This window comes from Plectropomus leopardus, chromosome 4, assembly GCF_008729295.1.
Source record: "Plectropomus leopardus isolate mb chromosome 4, YSFRI_Pleo_2.0, whole genome shotgun sequence".
NCBI classification, from domain to species: Eukaryota; Metazoa; Chordata; class Actinopteri; order Perciformes; family Serranidae; genus Plectropomus; species Plectropomus leopardus.
In genome coordinates, this window is record NC_056466.1 from 12,129,591 (window position 1) to 12,150,841 (window position 21,251).

Here is a 21,251-nt window from a genome sequence, read left to right on the forward strand (position 1 = left end):
TTTGAACAGAATGCATCCTGCCTTGATGTTATTAGTAATACCTCTCCATTTCTTGCTATGACAAATCAAAATGTGTCCTGTGAATATTGGCTATTATTTACAGCTCACACCTGTGAGTAGAGTCATTAAGAAGTATTTCCATCTAACAGGCCAATGACACAAACGTGAAAACATGTTCCTAGTAGGCCTATTTGAGTGAAGTAGCCTATAGCCCACAGTCGACTAAAAGTAGTCTGTCAGCTACTTTAACTGAAAAAAATTAAGCTTTAAATATAATATATAATAATATAATAATGGCCCTTGCCAGTGTAAGGCAATAAGGTAATAATAATAATAATAATATTCATCATCATCATCATAATTATAACCATAATAATAATAACGATAATAAATATAATATATATTATATATATATATATATATATATATATATATATATATATATATATATATATATATATATATGAAGAGAATGAGAGAGAGAGAGAGGGAAATATCGTATACAGAAGGTGTGCGACCCCGCGAGTTGCACGCACGTCTCGTCGTGGTAACGTTTCACCGAAGCAGGAAGCAGACAGGAGTGAATCATCTCGCGGCGCTTCAGCGCTCTTTGGCTGCAGACGGAGCAGCTGTCAGTGCGCAGAGCTGAGCGTCACGACAGGCAGGAGGCTTTGTGGAAGGACGGAGGATTTAAAATGCAGCTCAGGGACGACTTCTGTAGTTTATCACATTGTCGTGTCGGGTCTCAAAACGTTCAAATCTAGCGTATGAGCAACGAGCCGACAGAGAGGGACTTTTCTCGAGTGTTTTTTTTGTTTGTTTTTGTCTCCAGAGCTGACGGCAGTGTTGTCTGTCTCTGCACTGTCCATCCGACACAACTAGTCCAGACATGAGTAACGTTAATCTGATTTTTTGGGACCAGTTGCAGGCTGGCAGCTCCGATGTGGACTGGTGTGAAGGCAATTACCTAATATACCCCAGCATCGCTGAATTTTACAACACGGTCGGTTCGGTTTGAACGTTAGCTAACGATGTTTGCCTTTTTTTGTTTTTTTTTCTGCATAATACAGTTTTGTGTACAGTCACAGCTAACTGGAGCACAGCTTTTCTGCCTTTGTTTTTCTTTGTACTGCACTGCTTTCCTATACTCAGGTTAGCTATGGCTAGCTGCTCTGACTTTCGACAGTTTTGTCTGCTTTTCAGCTTCGAGCATCATGATGTGTAATGTTAGCATCAGGTTACAAATGTTGCTTTTTTCTTCATTTTCCACTGGCTGTCAAGTTTGTTAAAGGCCAGCGAGGCTCGCGCACGGATCAACTTTTGACAAGCATGTTGTCATTGAGCTGCACGATCGGCTCAGCTGTGATGTAATTTTTTGCTCATAGCTTCTCCTTTGTTTATCATTTCAGATCAGCAACATTTTGTTTTTTTTGTTTTGCCGCCCATATTAATGTGCTTGTTCCGCCAATATGCAACACATTTCAACAGTGGGATTTACCTCATATGGATTCTGCTAGTTGTGGTTGGTAAGTTGTGTGATGACCTTTTGACCTTTTTATGTTTCTGTTCAGCTTTGTGGGAGACCTTCATCATCTTTATTTCACCTCAGCATCCCTTGGCTCACAAATCATAGGCCTATAGTTAATGCTTAATAGATTTTGTGAAGTGTGTCAGGCTAGTATTTAATGTCTTATATGCCGGTTAATGTTATATAAACATGCCTTAAAGCCGCTGGATGCACTGCCTTGTTGTAACTGGCCTAATTTATAGAGACAGATAGAGACTTTATTGTCCAACTCAGTGGAAATTTGTCTTTGGCTTCGCTCAGTTACAGCAAAGATACATGCAAACATAAAACAATACAACATTTAAAATGTACAATATGCAATAGTGCAAACAGGCAGGTAGGAGCAATAAAGGCCTATTACAGGCCTATTAATAAATAGATAGTAAAAGAGAGCATCTTCCAAAATAGTAGTTTTTCTCTAATATTAATTATTTTGTGTTCTTCGCCTTAATGCCATACGGAATAAAGTACTTCCTACAAATGTTATGACTTTGAAGAGAAAGTTCACTCCTGCTGAAATGTGGTTCCTTTATTAATCAGTTTGACAGAAAATTAACAATTTTGACAACTAATGAACTCTTTAAAGGTCCAGTGTGTAGGATTTAGTGGCATCTAGCAGTTAAGTTGCAGATCTGAAAGAAAACATGAATGTCTCCATCTACAGCCCTTTTACACTGCGAGTTCAAGGCGGGAATGTCACGCTGTAAAGCTGCCTCTGCTTTCTGTGTTATCGGGTTGATCGGGTTATGGGGGACAGAGTTGTCCCGCCTTTAAGCGGACATGGGGGGCTGAAACAGCGTTAAAATGATGTCTGTGTGAATTACGGTGGCTGCGATGTATCGGTTTTATGGTATATTGTGCGAAGTTGCCGATCATCATACCGTGTACATTTACTTATTTATGATATTGAAAAAAATATAACTTGATGGAGAATATCACCTCTATTTAAGTATCTTCAAGAGGACCTTTTACACATACTTCCATTTTTAAAAGATGGTTTCAAGTCTTAATTATAGCGATAAAGCATTTGTTTAACCAAAACTAACTTTAAGGGTCATTCTGACTGATAATATGAATAATGCAGTGAAACCATGAAACCGCAATTTTCTATGACTGTTATTGTACCATGAAAATCTCATACCATTTCAACCCCAGTGTGTGAATAAGTGAATTTGTGATGTTTTGACAACCTGTTATATATGTGACCCACCACAGGAGATTTAGAAAGCAGCTAATAGCAGGCAGTGGCTTACTCAAAGAACTACGGCCAAAAATGTTTCAACAATTCGGGAAAACAATGAGATTCAGGAGTTCCTTACCCTCTGAGGAGAGGACAGTATTAACCGCCATATAACCGGGATAGTAATTTATTATTATTACCATGTTATGTTGTTGTTATTGTGCAGAAAGCGATGGAGACACACACGTATGTTAAACGTCACAGTAGAGGCTTCAACAATCATGACAAAATAATAAAATACCCTTATTTTGTGACATTATGTGGTTGACTTTTGGTACTTGTACAAAATATTTACACAATGAGATGTTTGATGAATAGTTATCAGTAATGTGGATATAATGACTAAGCGAGTACAGGCAAACAATAGAACAGCTGGACCAGTCTGGTAAGTTTAGATAATTACATAAATTTTACTGTCATGCAGCCTTTGAAACCTGAAAAAGATAACACATGGGATACTTGCATCCAACCCTTAGTTAATAAAACCCAAAGAGTTGTCAATCTATTGAGAAAATGATCTACAGATGAATCTTTAATGAAAGTATTTGCAGCCCTAGGATACATTGTCTGTGCACAGAGCAGGCAAGGCAAGTTTATAGCACATTTCAGCAGCATGGCAATTCACAGTACTTATAAAACGTCAAAAGCATCGAGACAAAGTGCAAAAGAAATGCATTATGAAAGGACAATTATATACATTGTTAAAACACCATTAAAAAGCTGTGTATGAAATATACATTGTACAACGCATATGAGCTGTTACGTAGGTGCCCACTGTCTTAAACTGCAACTACACAGTTGGGATGTCGGTTTCCTCGGCCACGTCCTCCTGTCACAGTCCACAGTTAAAGCTTTAGGTTGTCCTGAATCATTTTACCCTCTAAGAAAAACACTTAATCGTGACTAGACTTATTCATTGGTGGGATGAATGCTCCTTTTGCTTAGATTTCATTTGATTTGACACAGTGTTTCAGTCTTAAATGGATGGCTACTGTATGTAAATATCAGTCCTAAGAGATAGCAGTGTCTTTTTCTCTTACAGCAGTTGAGAAAACACCCTGGTTGCACTGTCAGCATAGATAACTCGACAGACTTTCCAGTGTTCCCGAGAGGTGACTTTACTGGGTGATAACTGAGTAGCTGTTGAATAGGATTTGCATAACTGAAGTTGAACTATGGGTCAAATGTGAAATGGGGTGTTCTTTCTCATACTGGACTGCATGAGTTTGTCCTGTCATATCAAATTGGTCCCATTTCTCCTGTTAAACACAAACCGCCTCACAGACCGGTGAACAAAATAATCATACATTTTTTGTTTCATACCATAAATGCTTATAAATGCAGCGGCTCTAACAGCTTCCATTGTGAGGAGTTTTTAAAAACACAGCTGACAAGGCGGTTACATGGTTTCATCTCTCTTCCACGACCTTTGACCAGAGCAGGAAAACAACCGCAGGTTTTAGTGTGAAAACAACCTTCAGCAGCTTCTCTTCGGTTTTGGCCTTGTGTGTTCACACTGAGTCATCCTCGTAGTTTAGGACAATCGCAATGCATGTGACTGGTACAAATTGGATTATTTTCATTATTCGTTAATCAGCTTTTTTTCTTTTTGTGTGTGTTGATTAATAGGTCTATAAAAACCTGGTGACAATTTCCAAGTCCATTTCAGTGTGATATCTTCAGATGTCTCAGTTTTTCCAACTGACACTTCAACCCCCCAAAATGTAATTTACCATCGTAGAGGACAGAAGAAGCTAGCTAATATATACATTTATTATTTATTTATTCATTTTTATTCAATTGAACATTTTTACATAATTATTGTCACTTTTGGTCAACAAATAAAATAACTCCCATGTACATATAAAATAATAATAATAATAATAATTAGAATAACACAAATAATAATAGAAATAAAAACATAAATTAAGATAAATACATAAATCTAACAAAAAAAAACCCCACACATATAAATCAAATTTTAATGTCAAAAATCTTTGTGCATGTGTGTAGGAATGTAAATTATTTATATTTCTACATAAATTCACCGACCAGTGTCTACATTTAAGAAGTTGGATACAATTAATGTTTGGAATTTTTGGAGGAAAAAAAAAACTTAAATCATGCCAGGTGATTGTATAGTATATTGTAAATTTATATATAGTTGCTGATTAATTTTCCACAGAGCAACTAATTGATTAGAGCATCACAATTTTTTAAAAATATTATCAAATTTGCAGTATGGCCAAGTGCAATATCCAAATCGCATGAGGTGTAGGTTATTTTAAAGGGCAAAATGTGTCACAACATACCATTATGAAGAACTATGTTATTATAAAGATAACCCAGCATGCAAAACATAATCTAGATGTAAGAAAAATGTGCCTGTTTGTTACAGATCCCGGCAAAAATCGCACCATTATTTCTCACTAAAATCTTGAGTCATATCACAGTTGAATTATCTATGAAAATAATCACTATGATTTTTTTTGCATATTGTACGGCCCTGTAATCGATAAATCAAATAATAGTTTCTGCTTAATTTCCATGAGAAAGTTTAAGGTGGCCTCTGCATACGTTTTGTTTTGACTGCCAGTGATACATGAGCGCACTGACAGGTTGTCGTCTCCTGACTGGGAGCAGCGCTCCCCTCTGGATAAAAAGTTTGTTGAACTGTTGGAATCTCTTGTTGTGAAAACAGATTATTCTGATAACAGAGGGTCTGTTAGAGCGTGATAACAAAGGGGCACTGACTGATCCATCCGTCCACTGAATTTCAAAACTCCCACTAACAGTAACGCTGATTTCCAAGTAACTATTTGTAATTAACATGTTTATTCCTGTGTAGCTCTTTGCTTAGAACAGCAGGCGTTCCCCAAGCTGCTTTTATTTTTGCAAAAATGACTCACAGTATAGATGACCCCACATCCCTAGAGTTGCTCACTTGTCTGCCCTAAACAATTTGATGTCACTATAATTATTTTTTACACATTTGAGCTGGTCTCCTATTTAATCAGTCAATTATTTCTTTTCAAACGTTAACGCTGATCACACTTAGTTTTTTTAAAACACTCAATCTCATCAATCCAGCCTCGTTGACGCACTGTCCTAAACAGAAGGTGACTTCTCTGTTCTGACAAAAGTTTGTGTGTTTCTGTGTCCTTTTCTTTCAGGTATTGGATCGACATATTTCCACGCCACCCTCAGTTTCCTCGGCCAGATGCTGGATGAGTTGGCCATCTTATGGGTGCTTATGTGTGCCATTGCCATGTGGTTTCCCAAGAGATACCTCCCCAGGATGTTCAGGAGGGATCGGTATGTTAATTACACTCTTAGAAATAACATTTCCAAAAGAGTTCCTCCAGAAAGGCTGAGGTTTGGTTTTGGAGTAATGTCCATTTGAAAAGAAAGAGAAGTCAAAGAGATATAGCTTCAAAAAAGGGTTTATGAACATTTTTTTTGTAAACAAAGAACGCTTTTAATCCAAAGATTCCTGGTTTTGGATGACAGAGAATCATGGCTTTACCCATGTTTCAAATTATATTTTCAAATGTAGATCTATCCCCTTCATCAACTCAACATAGTTGATGATCTTTACCATCATATTATGGCATACCGTAATAATAATAGTATTATTTATGTAGCACTTTTTAAGTTTAAGCACAAAGTGCCTCCTAGATGAAAAGGTTTACAGAATAAAACAAGAAACCCATATAGTCCCTCCCCTGCCCCCTTATGCAATATCAAAATGAAGAATATTGAAAAATAGAATAGCACTGCGTACAAAAACATACGAGGATGCAGTTTCAAAAATACAATTTCATAAATAGGAAAGTAAAGTGTAAATGAAATAATTAAGCTCTATATAAGCAGATAAAAATTAAGAGTAAAAGAAATAACCATATGAATAAGCAGATAAGATGCTAATAAAACAGATGATGTCATACAAAGCAGGTTTGATGCCAATAAAAGAACTCTTGGATTTAAAACAGGTAAAAGTATATGGAAGTGCATACAGTACCACATGGAAATGTATTTTTATAAAACAGGAACCAGGTACTTGGAATTTTGTATTCGGTTCTTATTTGGAATTGAGTTTCAGTTCCCAAACCACTGCACCAGTGAAACAGTAAAGGCTCTAGTAGGCTGCTGGATGTGGTTCCCTTTTGCCCGGCTACCTGTTACACTAAACCAGGACCAGTGGGAGAGAAATCTGTGGGAGCTGAGCCCCCTTTGTAGGTTCTAAATATAATGTTAAACATCACAAAAGGGTTCTCTGCAGAACTTCTCATACAACTTTTCCACCAAATTAGCTTCAGTTCAGGATTCTTGAACGTTGGTGCTATCCAGCGAGCTAGCCTGCATTTCTACCAGTTCAATCATAAAAAGATGTGTCATCAGGGCATTGCACAGTGCAAGTAAACAATAGTAATAGCAGACAGCATTGATAACCCACAAGCTTTCGTTCTGTTATCACAGATATTTGTTTCTATCTGAAAAACAAGTACAGACCAAGCATTAATGAGACCACTGCACGCTCTTTGTTCCCCCCAGCGATTCCTTGCTTGACTCCTCCATTGTTGCCTTCAATTCAATTCAATTCAATTCAAAAAACTTTATTTGTCCCCAGGGGGCAATTCAAGGCACACAGAGCAGCATGACAAGCAATAAGGTAAAGATGAAAGTAAGAAGGAGAGAAAAAATAGAAATCAAAATAAAGATAATTTAAATATTTGTGTATATACAGTATATAAGTGAATAAAGTATAATAATAACCGTCAAGTACATACATATAAAAAACTTAAAGGAAAGTGGAAAAGACGAAAACACAGAAAAACGCTGCTCTGAGAACCTACCGGTCGACCACACGAGCAGCGACCCGGAAGACATGTGGACATCTGTCCTCTTTTTCTAAGCTGTAGAATATGACGCACCCACTGATGTCGCAGTTCACACCTCAGATTTAGAAAAACCTGCTGCTGTTTTTTTTGGTCAAGCTGAGAACCAATTTTATGTTTTCTGACCAATTTATTTTTGGTCAAAATTCTCTGAACGCTCAAAAATTAGGTGCAGGAACCTGTTTCGTGCTGATGGAAAAGGGTTATCATAGGGATTTCTGGGTGGAACCTTTTACAGAGTATAACCTCTAATGTTGGTTTCCGGATAAAACCCTCTTAAAGTAAAGGGTTTATAAAAGGTTCAACCAAGCACCAAAAAGGGGTGTAGTTTTGGGACCAGCCCAGAGCTGGGTGATGTGACCAGAAATGTTATCAAGATAAAAACTTCCATATAATTCATTATCAATAATTATCATGATAAACATAAAATGTTAAATCATCAGTTCCCTTAAGTTTAGGTAGGTGGGGTGGGCGACATGGAGAAAATAAAATATCACAATATGTTGATTATAATAGCTCAATGTTGATATTGTGAAGATATTGTAGGGTTGACCTTTTGTCCTTTTACAAATAAGATTATTGATAAATAATCATGAGTAATGTGGATGTAATGACTGAGAGGGTAAAGGCAAATATAGGAACAACAAGAACAGTCTGGTGAGTTGGGGAAATTATAACACTACTGTAAGGCAACCTTTAAAACTAGGAAGAGACAACACTTATGATATTATGATAACCAAAATATAAGACAATATCTAATCTCATATGACAATATCAAATATTATGTCAATACATGTAACAGCCCTAGACTTTTTGAGAACCTAGAGATTCTTGTTGGCACTATTTGTGTTTGTAAGAGTGTACTGTTAGTTTACGTAAACACAGCTGGAGGTGTCTGATGCAGTAGTGTTTGTGTTACTCAAATTAACAAATATATTTTTTTACAGACAAACTGTAGTTTCTACTTTGATTTTGTTGCACTCTTCCACATGAGATCAATTTTAAGGCAAATGTCTCCACAGACACACTGTATTAGTGTAGCTCCCTGTTGGCCAGTGTTTTGTCACATGATGTGTCCTGACTGCTATGTTTAATAATAGGCCTGTCCGAGATAGCTGACACCAGTAAAAGCTGCATCACATGTCTTTACTTCTCTTTCCATTCTCACAGAGCCGTCATGGCTGCTCTTTCACTTCAGGCTGTCACTTAAAAATGTGCCCTCCTGTAGCTGAGTGATTCTTGTTTATTGCCTGGATGTTACTGTGTTACAGAGCTTTCTGGAAACAGAAACAGAGTTTCATAATTCTGTTCACAGAGTTCAACACTGCTGCTGATTTTGTTATTCTGACGTGTTTTGCTTTTTTAATTCAGGTCAAGGTTCAAAGTGGTCATCGGCATCTTGTCAGGGATCACCACCGGGCTGGCCTTTGTTAAACCTGTCGTCAACTCATTATCACTAATGACTCTGGGCATCCCCTGCACCGTGCTGCTCATTACCGAGCTTAAAAGGTGAGTAAACATTAAAAAATCAGTGAGTGTGGGCAGGTGACAAAGCAGCCTCGATCCAGGAAACATAATACTATGTATCATGACATTTCAGTCACTCAGCTCCTAATATTTGATATGGGAAGGATTGAAGATTCTGACTCATCTAATGGTTGGTGATCTCCTTAGAGGCTTTTAGTGGGGAGATAAAATGCCGGCAATGCGGCAGCAGATATGAATTAACATGTCAGTGGTTCAAAGTTGTCTGTTCAGTGAAATCTGTAAAGTAATTAATGAATGAAAACCTTTTTTGTACCCCAATGGGGAATTTTCTTTGCATAAATAAGCATAAAACAGTAACGACAACATATACCATAAAAACATGCAAAAAAAAAATGGCATAAAACGTCAAAAAATACATCATCGCCAGAAATCTGATGAGGATGTTAAATTAAGGGAAGTAAGCTTAAAAGTGCAGTTTCAGACTGGTGATTAGAGCTTGTTAAGCTGAATGCTGTGTGGATCAAATACAGTAATGCCCTTTTAAGTCAGCATCCTTGGCCAGGTTTCTCACACTCATGGAAAACCTGGAAAAGTCATGGAATTTTACAATCGCATTTTACAGGCCTGGAAAAGTCACAGAACTAGTAAAAACTCATTGAAAGATTGGAAATATCATGGAAATGTGTTGTGTACAATAAATGTAGTTACATTAATGTAACATATTGGTGAATTTATTTTGTGTAGCTGACAACGTAATGTAGTTAAAATATGCGTTGATGTGTGACGTTTTGGTTATGTTTCGTCTCTCCATCCATGTTTGCCCACCAGCCACGTCAAATACTTCTGAAAGCACCTTTGGCTGAGGGGAGGGGTATACGACTTTTAATGGTTGCATTTTATATTTATTTAGCCAACAATTTTTAAAGAAAACATGCCTTTTGAAGTCATGGCTTCTTTAAAAAATGTAGGACAATTGTGTCCTTTTTTCTTTTATTAAATTTTTGACAATTTTTTTTGGAAAACTTTTTTGTTTTGTTTTCTAAGAAAACAGGTTTAGAAGGCATGCTTTCTTTAGAGTTTTTTGCTATTTTTATTTTTGAAAAATTTTTCTTTCATTTTTTTTCTGGGGAATTTTTATAGAAAACATAAAATTTTAGGCATTTTTTTTTCTTTTTAATAAAATGCCGAAATGACTATATTTATACAACACAGTAACTCTAAAAACAGAAATTATTTATTTATTTTTAAAATTTTTTTTTAAAACACACCACGTGGGATGCTGAAATCATGTTTGAATAGAGTTTGAATCATATAGGTTTGAAAAATTTCAGGCAAGTGGTGCAAGAAAAGAAAAGTCCTGAAAAGTAATGGAAAAGTTTGGAAATTTTGTCCATGACAGTGTGTGGGAACCCTGCTTGGTGTTGTTATACCTGCACCCTGAAGGTAAGAGCACATGTTCAGACCGTAAAGAGTGCAGTGGATCTGATGTGCTCTTATGAGCTAAACCACTTGTGTACTGGTCTGTTTTGTTAGTAATACAGAACATTTGTTCTCCAGTTATCTTGCCTCCCAGGTTAACAACCCTGTCCAGTTTGTTCTTGTTTTGTACAAATAGTGTTCCCCCCAATACTAAATTCCAAAAGTCATGGTACTCTGAATAAAGGTCTTATAAAACAGTATCTGTCCACATAAAAACTTCTTAGTTTCCCTTAAAAACAGAGATGTTGTCGAGCCTTTGCAAAGCTAGCATGTGTGTTATCACTCCAGAAGTTATGTTGACATTGTGTCCACGGAAACAGCATCAAGATGTAGTTTCTGCTGCTTTCAGTACATTAACATATCACCTCTGGCATATTGTACTCACATTGTCTAATGACATACTATCTGTTCCAAGCTAATTATAGGACCTTATGATGTGAAAGAATGTTCCTGAAAACACACAACAAGCCACTCATGCTCCTTTTGTATGTGTGTGTCGCCTCCCTCCGTCTAAGCAATGTGGGGCTGCTCTGTTGTTTCCGTTTCCCACATCCCTTACTCACCACCGTCAGTCTTGTAACCTTAAGTCATCCATTGTTCAACCTGTTAGTTATTCCTGACATTACTGCAAGTACCAGTCATGTGTGGAGGCCGCTTGTTTTTGTTCTGCTAAGTGGGAGAGAAATTCCTGTGGCCCTGGCTGATGGACTTTTGCCCTGCGAAATGACAGACTTATTTGTTTGCTTTTTTCCCTTTTTTTTACAGTATGGCTGTAGGCCAAGTCACTTCCAGTTTGTTAGGAACAACCTGTTCTGTGTGTAGGAAATCCATCACAAATATTGTATTAGTGTTGAAGCAAAAATACCAGGCATACTTGTAGCTGAGTTTTTCATAAAGTACAAAAAAACTGAGTGAATGTGAGAGTTAATTTTCACGTCCCAAAAATCACGAGTGGATCTATTGACTGTATTTTTATTATTTTTAATTGAAACAACAGATCTAGAGGTCACAGAATCCCACTCATTATTTATCTCCCCACTGTCTTGCATGGCTTAAAAAACTGTAGTTAAAAAGAAATAGCCCAAAAGTTCAAACAAATAATGAAAACATTCTGTATATAAATCATATTGAGGGGAAAAAGCATGCATAGCCTCACTTGCATATGCATATTGATACACATACCTTCATATATGTATCAGCAAATATGAATATTGTGACATCTATTGTAATATAATCAATTTAAGGTTTTAAAAAGAAGATTTTTCTCTTGCACTTTTCTCAAAGGAGAATACTGTTATTTACAACTGGCATCTTATTTTGTAGTTTCGGCCATCATTTCCTTTCTGTAACAACATTGTTTCCCATCGAATTAATTGTTGAGATCTTGGAGCTGAAGATCTGATGGGGTTAAGAAGCTCAAGAGGTCCAGCAGTCATTTTGATCTTACCTGATATCAGAGAGAATTGTCAACTTGTTGCACTTTGTTTTTATCGGAAATTGTGTCCACTCTAAACAATTCTCCTGGAAGAGGGGGAACCAGTTTCCCTTAACCAGTCACTAGAGACCGATGTATCTGCCTCATCCCATCGTCACTTTAAGTCCACTTTGATATGAAGCCATGCCAACATATATATTTTTTGCAGAGGCTTTGAGAGTGGAGCAGAGCAAAGTACCATAAACCACGAAGTCGGGAGATATTGAGAAGACATGTCGATTTAGAACCGCCCTGATAGCAGTATCTATTTAGCATGTAGCTGTCACCATTGTTGTTATTATTCGTCATTGCTTCCTGTACACTGCCTGACAAAACTTGGCAATGGTGTTAGTCCAGCCAGTGGCACTGTCGCCGTTTCATGTGACAAATCTGTCAACTCGTTTCAGTGGGCTGAGTCTAGACCTTAAGTAATTGGAAATAAAACTTTTTAAATAAGTAAAACATAGGTTGACTTACTTTGAAAGTTAAGACAGGGCTGTTGGGTAGTCAGCACCATATACTGTGATTGAAACGTCCCTGGCACGATACCGACCACTGACCCTTGTTCCATATTACCCCATCTCTCTCTTACCTTCTGTCTTCTTCACCGTTGTCTGCCTGCATCTCTACTTTGAGAATACAATAAAGGCAAAATCATAGTTTACAGACAACCTCCTTCATTGAGCTTGATCTTCCATAGAGGTGTTTGCAAAAAAAAAACATTTTTCCAGTGCAGTGAGGGATTTTTACCAACAACGTTGGTCTGCTCACATTGAGCTTTACCTCAGAATAGAGATGTGTAGATAACTGACTTGTTTACATCCAGTCTGACGGCTCATTTCCTGTCTTGTCAGACTTTTGTATGTATCAACTTTTGTTCTTCATTAACCCACTCTGACATTGTTTGATATTGATACCTAATATTTAAGCTTAGCCTTCATATTATTAAAACCACTGCACAAAGATCTCCAGAGTCTTTGAGAAATATCATGCTTAGTTTTGCTGATCCTATGGAGCCTCTTCCTTTCTTTTCCCCTGTGTGAGAGAAGCGTCTCAGCAGTGCTCCACCCCAGATAGACAGACTGTCCTTTCCTCCACTTATCTTTGCCTCCAACAGTCAAACTCTCCATCACACTCCCTAACGCTCACGTCTCCAACAAGAAGTCCCACTTTCATGTCATTCTTATCTTATGTGCTTCTGTTTGAGCTGATAGGAACCAGATATCCAGCTGTGGGTGGTTTTGTTGGTGTATGTTTGCTAACAGGAACAAACATACACTAACTGTATGTGTGTAAAGGCTTTTTCTGAGCCTGCAGCTGGGTCGGTACTGTCCCTGATGCACAGCTCCCATGTGAATATAATCGATCCAAACACTTAACAATATAATAGAATATTGATGACACTTTAATGGCCTATTTCCTTCTGGAAAGTCGTATCACTGGCCATCTATTTTTGTACTTCCTGTGGCTGATGTGTAGCCATGACATCATTTCTTTTTGCTCCCTATGTGGCCCAATTATGTAACACAATGAGAGTTTTACAGTTTGGTTCATTCATTGACTTTATTTACATGAAGCGATACTGTGTATCTTTCGAAGGAAAAAAATAACGCAATCTGTCTAAATGAAAACTCGAGTTCACAAGATTTCAAATGCACCCTTCCTCAATACAATATACTCTGAGGGTTTGCTGCTGTAGCATTACTTATGGTCTTTAATGTTAGTTACAAAGACATATCTAACATTTGCTGACATATTTTAGATGCTTCACTGACTTTCTTTCTGCTTTTACTATTATTGCACTACATTTTAGCATTAAATCTGCACTAGTCAATATGTTCTATATCAAACATCTATCAACAATAGCTCAACTGACAACATGTACCATGATGGGGTCATTATAGGGCTTTGAGGGGATTTTCCATGCAGTGATTAGGGGAGGCTCAACAGTGTGATAAGCAGTATTATTGACATTTTTACTATTCTTGCAAATTACTTAATTTATTCTGATTTTAGTGCTTTGTAAATAAGCTTTGTTGTACATAATGTACATTGATAAATGCAGAACATAGAATGGCAATGAGGCTCAATCATATTTTTGGATAATACATTCACATTAACATCTTTACAGGGCGATAAAACGTTCTTTAAGCTAGCTGTAAAGACGTCACGGCTGATCACTCACTTCAGACCAGCAGTTTTCCATGGCCTCTGCAGCTGATGCGTTGTCGTGCTTTCTGGGAAATGTTTGTGTCATTCCAACATTCCTTTGTCCTTGAAACAAAGGCAACTCAAATTTTAGGCTTGTAAATTCATACAACTGCATCAAATGCTCAGTCTTAAGGGAAGGTGACAAACAGTTGCATCATCAGCACAGTTCAGTCAAGCCTCCTTGCCCCCGTCTTTGTTTTGGCTTCAGCAAGCAGCAGGACTCTGACTGGTATGTCTAAGGAGGACAAGACTAAGAATAGTTTTATCAGCGGTACTCCGGATTAGTGCAGGTCTCTGTGGGTCAGCAGTGTGTCCACTAGGACACCAGAATACTTTGGACAGCTCTGTCAGGCCCCAAAAAGAAAGAAGATAATCTTCTCATCTAAAAATAAATGTGCTAACCTATAATTTTATCTTCTTGGTATGTATATCTCTGTAACTGTAAACACACTATTGCTAGAGTGGACAGCACAGACAGTAAAATCACGACAAAACCTCAGAACCAGCAGGGGGGATTTGAGCTGAACTTAAAGCTCGGTGTTTTCTGAAGGAGACAGTTCAGATGCTGTATGATCATGATTATTCGCTGACCTCTCAGAGGCTAAAAGCTGAAGTAGAGAGAAATTTGGAAAAGGCACAAAAACAGCAACATTTGCAAATATACCCTTTCTGGAAAGCAGCAGTGTTAGATCTAACCTGTGTAATGGCAGCAACAGAAAGTTTACGAATCCGTCGAGGATTACAGGTTAGACATTATCTGCAAGTTTACTTATTTCTCAGCTGTCAAAACTTTGTGTGAATTTGTGTGTGTTTTCACAGTTGTACACATTCCTCAGTGCTCCGTTTGATCGTTGCAGATGTGAAAACCCACGTGTGTTCAAGTTGGGTCTGATCTCAGGGATCTGGTGGGCACTGGCTCTGCTTTGTTGGATCAGTGACAGAATCTTCTGTGAGATGTGGTCATCTGTCAACTTTCCCTACTTACACTGTGCTTGGTAAGCTCAAATCACAGATTATATTGTATGAACAACCTGAGTATTTATATAACACTACAAGTGAAATTATTAATATTAAAACTGCTAAAACTGTTGTTATTCTACAAAAATCTCCATATATCAAATAATGCCATCTATGATTAAAGGAATACTTCACCTGTCAAATGATCCAGTGCTTACCTTGTTTGACCTAAATATTGTAAAGAAAATGTTTTTCAACCCAACCAATCACACGCACAGACAAGTAGCGTTCATGGACATGCACATGCATTTAAACTTATTGTGTTGTATATTATAACATTTTAGCAAAAATGCATGGGTTTGGGAAGTACTGGGCATACGCCTGGATAAATGAGACTTGGGTTATACCGCACGAGTTGTGTGAGTTTGTAAACAAGTGTTTTTAAACGTGGTGTCTAGTTAGTTCAGCTTATGAAGAACGTTCACTTTTTTGGATCTTACGTTCACTGTGGAGAAGAGCAGTTTTCTTCAAGACTTTAGGGTAACACTTGTGTAATTTATATATAAATGGTGCTTTTGCAGGAAAAGTATTCCTTTAAGAAAAGTTTTTGAGTACTTAAATAACAGACAAAAAAGGCACTGTAGACGACACCTGGATATACTGTATGTAGTGACCCATTTCACAGGCTGTTCATTCATTCATTCATTCATTCATTCATTCATTCATTCATTCATTCATTCAGACTCCTCTTGCTCTTACAGGCACATCCTCATTTGCCTGGCTTCCTACTTGGGTTGCGTTTGCTTCGCCTACTTTGATGTTGCGACTGAGGCCCCGGAGCGAGGACCCGTCATCATGTTCTGGCCCAATGAGAAATGGGCCTTCATCGGCGTGCCCTACATTTCCTTTCTCTTCGTCAACAAGAAGTCTGCTATCAAGGTGACATAAGGTGACCCGAGTCTGCTGCTCTCCTGGTTGTGCTTTGATACTTCTCACCAGGATGTATCTGAACAACATGGCAACTTTATGGCCACTTGTGACCGAGTGATATAGGTAATGCATATTTTGGGCAACCGTGAGGATTTATCTTTTCGTTTTTCCATCCCTGTCTGGTTTCATTACACAGCAGTGTTTATGCAACTCGGCCAAGGACCATAGGTGTTACAAATTAGTCTAACTTGATGATAAGAAGGGTGACTTTTTCAGCAAACACAGTATCAAAGCCAAGAAACCTTAACAGTGTTCCAAACATATTCTCAGGCTTTGCATATGAGATCATGTCAATATTAGTATTATGCATTTTAGACTTCTTTAAAAAGAAGATTTTGTACATTTTATAGTAACTCAGAAAACCTCATTATAAAGCGTTGTATTGCCTTTATAAACACAAGTACAGCATCTCATAGGTGCAGTCTGGCCATTATGAAAGCATATTTAGAAACAATAAAGCACTGGATTCATTTACTGTGATCAATGCATAATGCATTAAAGCTTATTATTATATTGCTTAGCCAATCTTACTATGCTCAGCGAATCAACAAGCTGGTTCATAAGATGTTACAGAAGTGTTACAAGTATTTCACACCAAGCCTTATGTGTTTTTAAATACATAATGGATTCAGGCTGTTATACTCTGCCCTCTTTGTAGACGGGCAATTTCTGTTTAAGATGCTAGAAGAAAATATTGGCATTGTACGATTCTGCAGACCAAGAATATGTTACATTTGTATGTTTCATACGTATCATATCAAGGTTTTTTAAGTGATGCTGACTTTGTCAAATGAAGGTGGAAGGGATGGTGGATTGTATGTCACCTAGGTGAGATGTCTGCTTTTTCAGTGGCTTTTTAGGCACCAAACGTGGGTGTTTTGAAGCGAGACATGGCTACTTTTCTGCCAGCTGAGTTGCCCAAAAAGCAGATGAGGGTCCCCTGTGGCAAATTGTGATTTGTGATATTAGGCTTTCTACATTTATTGAATTTAATTGAACTCCTTTTCACAGAGACATGGCTGCTTTTTCTACTGGCATAGTGACCTGAAAGGTGGTTGTCTTTCAGAGAGACATTGCCACTCTTCCTGCAGGGATAGTGGTCTGAAAACTAGGTATTTTAAGCCAAAATATAATGTTTTCCTCACCATTAAGTTGCGTTTCCATCAAAGGCTTTCAGTGTAGTTCCTTTGGAAGCAAAAGTAACACCTACAAACAGGTACCTAAACCCTAAGATCTGTTGGGTGTTTCCGCTGTAGACAGTACTCTTATGGTGCATGCTGCTCCCATTCATTTTGTACTTGAAGCGACTGATTTCCTGTACAAAGCATGCTGGAATACCTGCAAAGCGAACTAAGCCGATGACGTGAGGAGAGGGCGTGACAATTTCAAAAATTTAAACAAAGCTCACATCAACACAGCCACTCATGCTACACCTTCAGTGACTTTTCGAACACTGTGGAAGAGAAGGGGGCGGGGGATTGTGGATGGATACAAGTGACCAGTGGGGCAGGACGGATGCGAATCGCGGCAAATTAGTTGCGTATAGAGGGCATGCAACGTTACATGTGGGCAGGGTTGTTGTCAGCTGCTGCTTCATCCAGCAGCAGTTCCTGTATTTCCTTCTTCACTGATGATACAAAGTGAAGTCTGCACCCTGTTAATCGTCTACAGAACAGGGCTGCAGGCTGCAGTGAAGGTTCCTCTCATTGGGATTTTTAAAAATAGCGGGTTTGTGCATTGACTCCCCATCAGGCAAGAGCAGGGGTTTAGTGCTGCCTGAGCTAAGACACATTTCTTTTGTCTTCAAGTTAAGATTAGAATATATGCAGTTCACATAATCCAGTGAAAATTAATATGTTTTTTTTAAACACAGTACATGTCATCCAAGAGAGACAAAAAACAGATGGTCAAAGTTATCTTGTTGAAATTTAAGGTGTGTTGATGGATTCACATTGTCAATTCATGCATTGAGTAACATTACAAGTAAACGTTTCACCTTAAAAGTTGCCAGCCGTCGGTCCAGGGAATTTAATTATTTTTTCCTCAGTCTACAGCTGCTTCTAGAGGCTGTGAAGCATCCATCCATTTTTAGTTATAGTTTACTCATGTATGGAAAAGGTGTCATGGTATGAATGGTGGTTATAGCAGCCACAGCTTAGCCCTGAGCACAGAGTGTTGATTCTCCACTGACTAATCAACGGACTGCAGCGTTTCAAGCTCCACCTTTCAGTACCATATCTGTGTGCAAGGGACCTCAAGCAAAGGGGTCGACAAAATCTGGGGACAGTAGCAAAGGTACTAAAGATACTATCCACAATTTTTCACAATGGAAATGCAAAAAAATGCATACTAAACCAACCTGATGGTGGAAATGCCCCAGTGGTTTTTTGTGCCGAAACCACTGAGTTGTGGAAACGTGGAGTTGCAACATATCCATTACATAATAACTTGCAAATGTAACATATCCGTGGTTTTCAGAAATGTACAATGCCAACATTTATTCAGGGATTCGATTGGAAAGACGATTGACTTCTCTCTGTTTTGGGCGTACTATGTTTTGCTTCCAGCATGCTGTTGTGATTGTTAAAGGTAGTATATGAGAAATGTGTTTGATATACTTCTGTATACATTTTTACTAACAGTGTAAGACGCATTCATTTTCCAAGGAAAAGCATATCATTCATATATTACTGAATGAACAGGTACCCTGTCATATTGGCCAAAACTCAAAGTAAAGAAAAAGAATGTGAAATTAAAATGTATTTAACTATAATTGACTATTCAAGGAAATATTTACATATTTTGCACAAAATGACGAATGGTTCTCAAAGCCTTTGGCTGAATGCACACTGATAATGACAATTATCTACTCTAAACTTTGCTTGCTAGTGTACAGTTTCTGATACTAAAGTTTTCTTGGCAATTTTTTTTTTGTTTTACCTGATGTCTCAACTCTTAAACTTCTCTTCAGGATTATTTATTCCAGGCTCAATATTTTAGACTTTGTGCTACATAGTATTGAATCTATGACAAATGTGCAAAAAGCCCTAATCAAACAGGACTACAGAAACAAATGTGTAATGTGTCTGAAACTCTAAAAGGAGAAATGCAGTGCACTGATTGCTTTAAATAACGAATTGGAATGAGGTTTAGGTTGTGGGACGGATTATGTTTTATTACTTATGACCTAAAAACCTAGTCAAACTTATCAGTGTTCATTTGGCAGGAATGAATAGAAATTCTGTAGAATACAAAAGGGAAGTAATGTTGGGTGTTTCAAAACACAAACCCTATAAAAGACAAGGATCACCAAAGCTTTTTTCAACACAAACCATTGTTTTAAATGTTGTTCTTGAAAACTGCCTCAAGCTGTGTTAACTGTTGTTATTTTACTCCCGTCCTCCTGCAGAGGCTTCTGGGAACACGGACTCGTGCACACACACAAGGTCAAATGAAGGATCATGATTTACAAAGAAAAAAAAATATTTTTGAGAGACATATTTTGTTAAATCCAAAATAATATTTTTCTAAGTGAAGTGCAGCCAAAATGGAAGGGTGATGGTTTTTGATATTGCATGATTACTATCTTTTCATTGCCAAACAGTTTTGTTATTTTATTTTATCTCCTGGAAAAACTTTGGGAAATGTGAGCAAAGCTGTTGTAGTGCCCAAAAGTACTTTCATTGTGCTGCAAAAGATATTGAATCAAAAATTTGAAGGTGGGTTGTTTTTATGAATCACCCTCTGATGAAGCTGTCAGTGTGAACAGGACGGCCTGTTTAATGCTGCCCTGTGCATCATAAAATTGGTCTTGGCATGAGGTAAAATTATGATCTCATAAAAATAAGTTAAGTCTTTTTTATGGACTCACATGTATATACTCTAAGTTTTTCTCTGCCTGCATTGACAATACAGACAAACTGCACAGAAGTATTTATTTTCATAATTTATCCTGTTTTGTAAACAAATATTTGTAATAGATTAGTATTTTATTTTATTTTATGCAATAAACCAAGCCAATACTCAGAATGATTGCTGGTGGGATTTTTTTGTTTGTTTATTTCACAATATCATGTTGAAATAATGCATGCACCAAATGTAATTTTCCACTGTTAATTATCTATTTTGTAGTTTTTTGTGTTGATCTGTCTGTGGACCTTGACTCACAATGAAACAATGACACACTTTCTGCCACCAAGGGGCAGAGTTTTTCCACAGCTACATCATTTAATTTATCACAGCTCTCAGCACTGACAATGACTCCAGTACAAATTAAAATGATAAAATATGAATAGTCAGTTGATTGAAGTGAGTGAATTATTATTCAGAAGCACCACTGTCTCCCACAGTTAACTGATCTGGGTCTTTGAGATTTTTAAAGCATTTAAGTCTAAGGGCAACTACAACATAATGACACTGTTTAAGGGTGCGCTCTGTACATCTTAGCTGTTGTACTTTTATTATTAAGGTTAAAGAATGAATTGTCATTTAGAAGACAGAGAAATGGATTTTAAAAATTCCAAAAAGTAGCAATAAGAGTGCAGTCCCAAAACATATGTAGAAATGGAGCATTAATAAAACTAAAAGTACAGTTATAGCAAGAAACCAGATGCATTATGTCATCTATAAGGCGTAGCATAAGCCCTATGAATTAAAATTAAAAAAAACATAACTCTGCTTTGACTGAATTATAATTTAAGTGAATAAAAATCACCAGAATTACCAAAGAGTTGATTAATCAGTCAATTTACAGACAATTAATTGCCACATTTTTAAAAAATAAATATTTAAGTCTTTTATCTGCTCTTTAAATGATATTGAGTTTTGCGGGTGTTATTTTAGATTTTGTTCATATTTTTTTTTTTTTTTTACTTTAGGGTGAGTTTAAATAATTTTGAGGGTTTTTTTTTTTAGGTGTTTTTGGTATATTCAGTGTTTTTTTTGTTT

At 37.2% G+C, this 21,251-nt stretch overlaps 1 protein-coding gene across 2 annotated transcripts; it reads left to right on the forward strand.

Moving 5' to 3' along the window:
* The first annotated feature begins 656 nt into the window (after nucleotides 1-656).
* acer2 (alkaline ceramidase 2) lies at nucleotides 657-20,333 on the forward strand. 2 transcript variants are annotated; one of them, XM_042485215.1, is made up of 6 exons: nucleotides 657-1,007; nucleotides 1,410-1,526; nucleotides 5,981-6,122; nucleotides 9,077-9,214; nucleotides 15,215-15,352; nucleotides 16,076-20,333. In XM_042485215.1, the coding sequence occupies exons 1-6, from the start codon at nucleotides 890-892 to the stop codon at nucleotides 16,260-16,262; spliced, it is 840 nt and encodes a 279-aa protein (XP_042341149.1). In that variant the 5' UTR covers nucleotides 657-889; the 3' UTR covers nucleotides 16,263-20,333. The 2 variants fall into 2 exon arrangements, with proteins under 2 accessions (XP_042341149.1, XP_042341148.1); XM_042485214.1 differs by having other exon boundaries at nucleotides 657-1,003.
* Nucleotides 20,334-21,251: the final 918 nt, after the last annotated feature.

What these genes read in the sequence shown, in the direction of transcription:
- acer2 (XM_042485215.1), top strand. Translation starts at nt 890, where the DNA reads ATGAGTAACGTTAATCTGATTTTTTGGGACCAGTTGCAGGCTGGCAGC. An exon ending in TGAATTTTACAACACGGTCG is followed by an intron (nt 1,008 to 1,409) that starts GTTCGGTTTGAA and finishes TTATCATTTCAG; the next exon opens with ATCAGCAACATTTTGTTTTT. An exon ending in CTCATTACCGAGCTTAAAAG is followed by an intron (nt 9,215 to 15,214) that starts GTGAGTAAACAT and finishes TGATCGTTGCAG; the next exon opens with ATGTGAAAACCCACGTGTGT.